The sequence below is a fragment of the Echinops telfairi genome, unplaced genomic scaffold (assembly GCF_000313985.2).
Source record: "Echinops telfairi isolate 266 unplaced genomic scaffold, ASM31398v2 ScPeMD7_5868;HRSCAF=6743_0, whole genome shotgun sequence".
NCBI classification, from domain to species: domain Eukaryota; kingdom Metazoa; phylum Chordata; class Mammalia; order Afrosoricida; family Tenrecidae; genus Echinops; species Echinops telfairi.
In genome coordinates, this window is record NW_022109767.1 from 629,464 (window position 1) to 638,248 (window position 8,785).

General features: G+C 46.2%; 1 protein-coding gene and 1 pseudogene across 1 annotated transcript in view; one reads left to right on the forward strand and one right to left on the reverse strand.

Annotated features, from left to right (window-relative positions):
- Positions 1 to 5,419, reverse strand: part of BTN2A2 (butyrophilin subfamily 2 member A2) — a 19,718-nt gene extending 14,299 nt beyond the window's left edge. Inside the window, exons 1-3 of the mRNA XM_045295749.1 lie at positions 5,270 to 5,419; positions 4,647 to 4,773; positions 1,783 to 2,130 (exon numbers count right to left, since the gene is read on the reverse strand). Of these exons, the coding sequence (XP_045151684.1) occupies positions 1,783 to 2,130; positions 4,647 to 4,728 (430 nt within the window). The 5' untranslated portion in view covers positions 4,729 to 4,773; positions 5,270 to 5,419. The remainder of the gene's footprint in view (positions 1 to 1,782; positions 2,131 to 4,646; positions 4,774 to 5,269) is intronic.
- Positions 5,420 to 6,362: 943 nt separating this feature from the next.
- LOC101657963 overlaps positions 6,363 to 8,785 on the forward strand; it is a 4,140-nt pseudogene continuing 1,717 nt past the window's right edge.

An 8,785-nucleotide genomic window follows, 5' to 3' on the forward strand; every position in this document is an offset into this window, starting at 1 on the left:
GAAAATATTTGATTTACAAATAAGGAATCCTACTTCGCGGAATTTCATTTATCACGGTAGGTGATTAACCGCGATAAACGAGGGTTCACTGTATCTCAGAAATTCACTGACATTGACTTGAGGCGGCTCCCAGTGGCCCTTTAGGACAGGGTAGAACTGCCCCCTTTGAGTTTCCAAGACTGTAACTATTTACAGGAGTGGAAAGCCCTGTCTTTCTCCCAAGGAGCAGCTAGGGGGTTGGCACGGCTGGCCTTGCAGTTCGCAGGCCAACATGTAACCCCTTTGCATGCCACCAGGGCTTCTTTATTTTATTTTTGCAAGATTGAAGTAGGGCTCCTTTTAAAAAGATACGTACTAACAAGAGTTAAAAAAAAAAAAGTACTACCTTGTTTCCCCCGAAAGTAAGACATCCCCTGCATATAAGACCTACTTACGGTTTTGCCTCTTGCTGAAATATAAGACATCCTCCCGATAATAAGACCTCCCCCAAAATAAAGCCCCCCAAAGCTACTGTAACTCTGAACTCTGGACCATATCGGCGGGCGCCGCCACACAGCTCACTGTTGGCCACAGCACAGCCGGAGCAGACAGGAAGTGTGAGGTTTCTTTTAATAAAACAATAAACAATAAATGAGTACCGTATTCTTCTTCATGGAAAAATAAGAGATCCCCTGAAAATAAGACCTAGTGCATCTTTGGGAGCAAAAATTAATATAAGACACTGTTTTATTTTGGGGGAAACAGGGTATTTGATAATGTCTATCAGAAATTCATTTGGGCATACGGTACGATTGTATTTCCACTATGCTGGACAGTTAGGCTTACCATAAAACCTGTTTTAGCCAATGAAATTTGAGCAGAAATCATGGGTATCACTTCTCGGGCAGAAACTTTAAGAGCCCATGTGTGATATGCTAGGTCCTTGTTCCCTCTGCTATGGTGAACGACGATGGTTTATTATTATTGCTGTTGGGTTCATATTGACTCATGGGTCCCGTGTGGCGGAGTATGATTGCTCCATAAGGTTTCCTAAACTAGGGTCTTTGGGAAGCATATCTCCAGCCTTGTCTCCCAAGGAGCCTGTGGATGGGTTTGAACCACCAATCTCTTGTCGGTAGTTGAGCATGTGACCATTTGCCCCACCCAGGAATCCTGGTGGTGTAGTGGTTACACAGTGGGCTGTGATCCGCAAGGTGAGCAGTTCCAAACCAGAAGGTGCTCCATGAGAGAAAGACGGGCACCCTACTCCAAGAGTCTCAGTTGCCGAAAGTCACAGAGCAGCTCTCCCCTGCCCTTTAGGGTCCAGATGAGCCCCGGCATCGATTAGATTAGATGGCGTGAGTCTGTCCGGTTTCGTGTGAGGTCCTTCTCAGTGGGGAGAGGCAGCGTTCTGTGTGTTGAGGTGAATGGTGATGTATCTAACCTACATCGTGCTTCAGAATGTAATGAATGTTTTATGATTTTTTTTCCTGAATATGTACTGCATTTCCCAATCAAAAACATCTGATCAACACTAAGATGTCACTGATTGCCCTTGGGAGGCACAGGGTTGATCTCCAGGAATTAAGCACTCTCCCTTGCTCAAAGGCTCCCTGGGCTCCATGTGGGTGCCCGTGAAGAAATGACACCCACAACCTAGCAGAACAAACCCACTCATTTGGCCCTTGAGCACAAAGAAGTCATCCTCACTTAAAGGGATTCTGAGTGAGAATCCACTAGACAGAAAACTTTCCCCAAGAATCACACGGAGAAAAAGCTACCGATCAAAACGAAGTGACATACCTGCCACCATCAGCCGTATGATGGCCTGGTTGTAGGACCTGCCTTCTTGGAAGTAACAGTGATAAATGCCATGTTCGTGGGCTGTGACGTTGTGAATGATCAGCGCCACTCTCCCCTTGCTGAGTTCCCCACTCACGAACGTCGTTCTTCCCTGGTACGCCTCCATTTGCTCTTCGGTTTTTTCTCGCCCACCCTTATACACGAGCACGGCAGGGGAGAACTGAGACCGGAACCAGCGCACCTCCATGTCCTTGGCGTTTTTCTCTGGAGACAGGTGGCAGTGTAATGTGGTGTTTTCTCCCACCATAACCAGGATTGGATCGGCAGGTCCCACGACAGCAAACTGGGCTGTTCAACAGAGACGTAGAGTCAGAGAGGGACATCAGGGTCAACTATCGAAGGCAGGAAAGGAAGGGGTGTTCTGGGGGACAGATTCTTACTGAGGACACAGGGGGTTCCTGGGCTGGGGACTCTAGGGGTATGAGTAGTGGCAGCATTCTTGGGAAGGGTTTGATACAGAGGCTGTGAGTGCTTTGTGAATCAAGCATGGAGGAGCACACACTGAGACCCTCTATTTTAAAAAAATCATTCCATACATCGATTGTATCAAGCATATTTGTACATATGTTGCCATCATCATTTTCTAAACATTTTCTATTTGAGCCCTTGGTATCAGCTCCTCTCTTTTCTCTTACTCCCCCTGAAGCCCCCTATTAACTTTGTGCTCACAAAGGGCTGTTTCTCTATGCCCCTGTCTAGCACAGTGCCTGGAATGTAGTATAAACCCAAGCTTTCTAAAAATGTGCTATAAGTGGTTTTGAAGACTTAGTGTACTATTATTATATATGATAAATTACTAGTGAGATTATTATATATAATATATATATTATATAATATACATATTATATAATATATATTATATAACTGTAGTAAATGGAGGGACTGGATGAGAATGAAATGCAGCTAAATCCTCTATGCTCCTTATGAAGAGTGGAAAGCCAACTCCAAAGAGGGAAGACTCTCATGGCTGTGAGATATAAATAAGTCTTAATACAGATGCTCATGACTGAAGACGGTCCCTCTAATAACACCCCCACCCCACCCCCAATAAAGGAACTATCATTAGGGATGAATCCTTCTTGTGTCTGGCTGTTCCCTGTGCCTGAAGGTTATCTGTTGATAGAGCAATCAGGTTCTATAGCCAAGCCACCGTAAAATGTAGCAAACTCCCTTTTGCCATCTCTTGCTGATACTCATCAGAGATTACTCCTTCGATGTCAACTAGTACTAGGTCAAGATGATGACGCATCTCAATGCTGGTTTATTATGTTACCCACTTATGATATGATCCACTGACTAGGTAATGTGTTCTCTGTATGACATGTATGTCTTTTGAAAGAGCTGTAAGCCCCGTTCTATGCACCCATTGGAAAACCCATTCATGGTCTTGGTCCTGACATAGGGACAAAGAGCCCCTGTGGCCCGTTGTCTGTCTCTATCATTTTCCATGATGGCTAAGTCACTCTTGAGGACCCATTTGAGTATAGGAGACCCCCTCACCCCACCTATAATTATATGTTATAATTACATATAATTATCTCTCAGCAGCAATTTGAATACTAATTAAATGATCATTGTTTGGGCATGTTAGGTTAAATCGAATTTGTTTAATCTGGTTTTACATTTTTGACCGTACCGATTGAGCATTTACTGGGGGGTCTGTTCCCTCACTAGGTCTTCTGTGTCAGAGAACTGTGCCCCAAAGGGCTTTCCATAGCTGGTTTTTCAAACAGAGGCGCCAGGTCTTTCTTCACCGGCACCTCTGAGCGGTCCCGAATCTCAAATCTTTTGGCTAGCAGCTGAGCAAGTTAATTGTGTGCACTACCCAGGGACTCTGTTTCGAATGTAGCCACCAGAAAGCTACACCGTGTGTATGTGGTTTGCTCAAAGTTCGCTTTTACGGAAGACCTACATGACTGTCTGTTCTTCAGAAAGAAATACAAAGAGGATTTTTGCTTTTATTGGGGGGGGGGAAATGAACGTTGAAAGTAGCCTTTTGCAAAGAGCCTTTAAGAAGGAAGCTCGCAGGGAAGGGGGAGCGGGGAGGGAGGGGAAAAATGAGGACCTAATGTGGGGGTTTGAGTGGAGAGAAAATGTTTTGAGACTGATGAGGGCAATTGATGTACAAATGCGCTTTACACAATTGATGTGTGTATGGATTGCGATAACAGTTGTATGAGCCCCTAATAAAATGTTAAAAAAAAAAAAAAAAGGAAAATGAGAAGCTAATTCCAGGAACCCAAGAGGAAAGAGAATTTTGAGAACGATGAGGGCAACAAATGTATAAGTGTGCTTTACACAATTGATGTATGTATGGATTGTGATGAATTGTATGAGCCCCAATAAAATATTTTTAAAAATCAAAAAAAAAAAAAGAAGGAAGCTCGCACCTGGAGTGGTGAGGGTGGGGTACCCAGCTCCTTCCCAGAAGTGGCCCCACTCAACATCTCAGCCACAAGTTGTTAAAGCTTTGAACCGTGTCTGTAACACGACATATTACAGTTGTTTTAGGTTTCATACGTTGCTTGTTTTTGACGTGGCTGGTTATTTTTTGGTCTGGGGACGCTTATATATGTGTGCAATTGCTTCTTCACTTTATGTTGTTTCGGTTTATGAAAGGTTTCTAGGCCTCTCTACTTTCGGTGTAAGGGGGAAACCTGTATTCCTATTGGCCTTGGCCGGCCTGTGAGAGAAGAAAAGATGAGTATAAACGTGCCCTCCCCCTCGTTCTTCCTCTCTGAAGACTGGAGTATTGGATTTCTTTTCTGGGGACACTGACAAAAGCAAGTGGCGTACACCCCTACCTGAGACCAGTGCAAACAGGCTGAGCAGCGAGCCGAAGAGGAGGGAGTCTGGCGGGAAGTGCAAGTAGGCAGCTGGCTCCATGGGCTCCAAAGCCGGAGTCACCCTGGATGGACAGGGACCAAAGGCCTAGGGGCGCGGAGGGGAGAAATCAGCCAAGAGGACTTGGCACCACGCGCTGGCGCGGACGTAGGTCACACGGGCCTGTATGCCAGGCTCGTATCATCGACGCCCCAACTTCTGTCTTCCGCAGCTCCGTTGCCCCCCCTAGATCAGGGATCCAATTGATGGAGGTATCTAACTGATTCACGCCGTGACCTAAGTGCACAGTCCATCCCTGACCCAGAGGCCGCCTGATCCCATCGAGAAGGCAATTTTCCGCCCTCCCTGACTCGCTGCTCGGGCCAGAGTGGAGTTTCTTCAGCAGACACTTGATATTCGTCCACCTTCTCCCTTCCCCCTCCTCTGCCTCCGCCTCCCCCTACAGCCCGCCTGGGGACTTAGGAAAAGCCGGGGTGTCTGCACCTCCCCAATCCAGGGCGCCCCTCTCCGAGGGGCTCAGTCTTTCCAGTAAAGGATTACGACCCCGGCCTCTCCCCACTTACCGCCCCCTCCCCTTCCCTACCTTCTAGAATGGATCCCTGCGTTTTCTTTTCGCCTCTTCCCCTCAGTGGATGCGTTTCCGGTCGTCCCTTTTCCCTTCAGCCCGCCCATGGGCCCAGTCAAAGCCCAAAAAGCAAACCGTCCTGAAAACAGAGAGAAAACTTTAGTTCGCTTCCCATTAGCTGCAGCAGCGCAGGTCCTCTCCGCAACCACAAAGTCCCAAGAGTTCGGATGAGTCCTTTGGAGGCCAGGATTGGCTGGCTGTGGGTGAGTTGACCAATCGTATACTGGAGCCTAAGTTATATCATCAGTTACTAGGTAGGATAGGGACTGTTAGTCCAGCTAGGTTTACATCCATCTCCAGGTGTCTTGGAAAAAAGGGTTGGGGCTCTATTCCAAAAAATTAACGGTTAGCTGATACCAAGGGCTCAAGCAGAAAGCAAATGTTTTGAGAATGAGGATGGCAACAAATGTACAAATGTGCTTGACACAATGGATGTATGTGTGGATTGTGATAAGAGTTGTAAGAGCCCCCAATAAAATGAATTTTTAAAAAAATTTAACTGTTGGACTGGAGATGGGAAAAGCCTTCGTACCAGTGAGAGTACACTGCTGGGTGGATTCTTGCTATTGTAGTTCGGTCCAAATGTGACGTCTGGTCAGTAATCTCCCTCTGGACCCAATGTAGAATTGCTCCGGTTTTTACTATTTTCTGCGTTGTTATCGATTGAGGTTTTTCTCTGTTCCATGGTATCACTGTTGTTGGGCTGTTTGTTTGTCTCCTCTCCTGGTTGGTCTGTGTTTCTGTATGTGAAACCCAGATTAGGTAACTCTAGAGAGACCACAACTGGGTCAGTAGATCCGAAGGAACATGGCAGGGGAGGCTGGCAGGGGCCAACAACAAGGAGGAGCCTGAGGAAGAAGAAATGGCCTGGAATTGATTGTAGTGGTGGTGGCACAACTCCTGTGAATGTGATTGAAATGTTGAGATGTATGCTAATGAATTGTATGTCAGTGAAATTGTTAAAGCAAAGTAATTAATAAATAGAATTGAAAAGATCCAGTATGGAGAATCTTTCTGGGCACAGTTCTATTCTGACACACATGAAGTTACCATGAGTCAAAATAACTTCACGGTAACTGTTTTTTTCTGAACTGTTTTGTGGATGGAGAAAGGACCAAGACCAGGGTTCACCCACCTTTTCATTCAACAAATATTTACTGAGGACTCATTATGTATGTATTTGAGTTTCAGTCACTCATAAATCCCCCACAATTGGCCTACCAATTCCCCTTTCAAACCTTTGGCCCAGCAAAGCCCCTGCCCAGATGCAGAGGGAAGCATGTGCAAGGATGGGCACAGCAATGTAATTTCTACAAGTAACATAGACCTAATGACCACCCATGTAGAGTCTGGTTAGATAAACAATGACCCATCTGTATGATAGAACTCAAGGCTCAGTTTTAAATAGCGATTTATATCGACTAGTATGAATCATCATATAGTATTTCTCCATGAGCTAAGAGCTCATCACAGTGTGTGTGTGTGGGGGGGGAAGGTAGGGGGGAGATGGGCCTCTGCGAATGACTGAGCACCCAGGCCACTTGTGCCAACCACTCACCTCTGTGGCACTCGGATCCATCGCACAGCCTGCCCTGCAGATTGCTGATTTAGAAAGTGGATGTACAGGATAACCTGTCCAGTGTGTCTGAGGAGAGAAGAAAAAGGCAGCCAAACATTAAGGAAGGACTGCAATGTATACAGTCACTGCTGTCTTACCCAGAGACGCAGGATCAATATGCGGTGTACTGGCGTGCCCTTGTGAGAAGTATTTTCAATGAGGGCAATGGCATCTACCAGGAGCGTGACTGGAACGGTTCTGCCAGCCAGAACCCAGAAGCTCTGAGCATAGCTGACTTGGCCCAGTCTGAAGACTTTGCCAACCCCAAGGAAATCATTGAAAAACTCTACAAACCATATCACCTGCTATTCTCTGGGTCCCACAGTAAAGTGTTAGAGGCCTGTGATACCGTCCTCAGTCTAAATGCCAGTACAGTGAACCCTCGTTTATCGTGGTTAATCGGTTCTAGACCCTACCGTGATAAATGAAATTCCGCGAAGTAGGATTCCTTATTTGTAAATCAAATATTTTCGTAGTTAGAGCATAGAGGACATGAAAAAACACCCTTTAGTCACCATTACACTCGTATTACTCAATTTATTAAACGAAAAAGGGAAAATACAGTAAAACATTTTGGACGTTACAATTATCATTTATTATTTATGGCATCAAGCGTGTACAGTATGAGCCAATCAGTGGCAGTAATGACAGAGCATGCGCTGTTACGCAAAAACCGCGATAGAGTGAAGCCGCGAACGTGGAAGCGCGAAGTGGCGAGGGTTCACTGTAACTGCAAAGCTCTCTATCCCAAGTCCAAGGCGCTGAGTGCTCTGGGAGGATTCAGAGAAGCTTATGATGTGGTAGCCAAGTGTTCATTAGCTGTGCCTCAGGATGAACATGTAATAAAACTAACTCAAGGACTAGCTCAAAAATTTAAAATAAGGAAAGCACACGTCAGAGCCGAGCTTGCCTTAAAGTCAATGCCTGGAAATGGGGCGTCCAAAGCTTTGAATTGTTCTGTGAAAGATAATGAGCCAGACGTACTGGCTCCGAGCCAAGAAACCGTGCCAGCTGTTCCTTTACCTGCACCCAGGATTCCTCGTGAACTTGGAAGTGAACTGGCCTCCGGTCCCATCATGCCTTTGGCTTTGCTTTTGGATTGCAAGTGGAAGAGAGCTCTCTGCCGTCCGCAGTGCTGGCCAGTGGAGGGAAGGGCCCTTTCACCAAGCCTGTGGCCTTTTTAGAGGATGGTGACATGGTCCTTGGTGATGAAACAGATGACCTGCTTGACTCGGCACCAGAAACAAAGGAGAGGGTTATGCCATCGGCACTCACCAAAGAACCCCTCCCAGTGGCCGCCCCTGTGTCTCCAAGCATATTTTCAGCATCTCTCTTGAGAATCTTGTGTGTGGTACAAGACTTGCGCCTCCACCCTCCTTCTCTGAATTGTATCCCCCTCTGACTTCATCCGTAGAAGATTTCTGTTCTTCTTTGAATTCATTTTCAATGAGCGAGTCCAAACAAGATCTGCCCACCTCAACTTCTAGAGAGGGAACATGGCTTCACAAGAGTCATTCTTCCCTTTTACTTATGAATGAACTAGGTAGCTTGTTCGCTCCTGAGAGCTTCCTGGGAATTTCAAGTCAGTCTAGAAATGACTTTGGAAACTTCTTTGGATGTGCAGTTACTAAGCCATCTGCATCAGCATTCCCAAGACATCCCCTTGAAGGAGCCCATGAATTGAGGCAAGCTTGCCAGATCTGTTTTATGAAAACAGGCCCTGCCACTGGAGACCCCTTGCAGAGGGGTCTCGGGGAGATGAACCAGTCAGGGTGCGATGTAACAACGATGAGAAATACAACTTTCCTCTAGTTCCTAAATGTTTCCTCCCCGCTCCCACTGCCATGACTCGAATT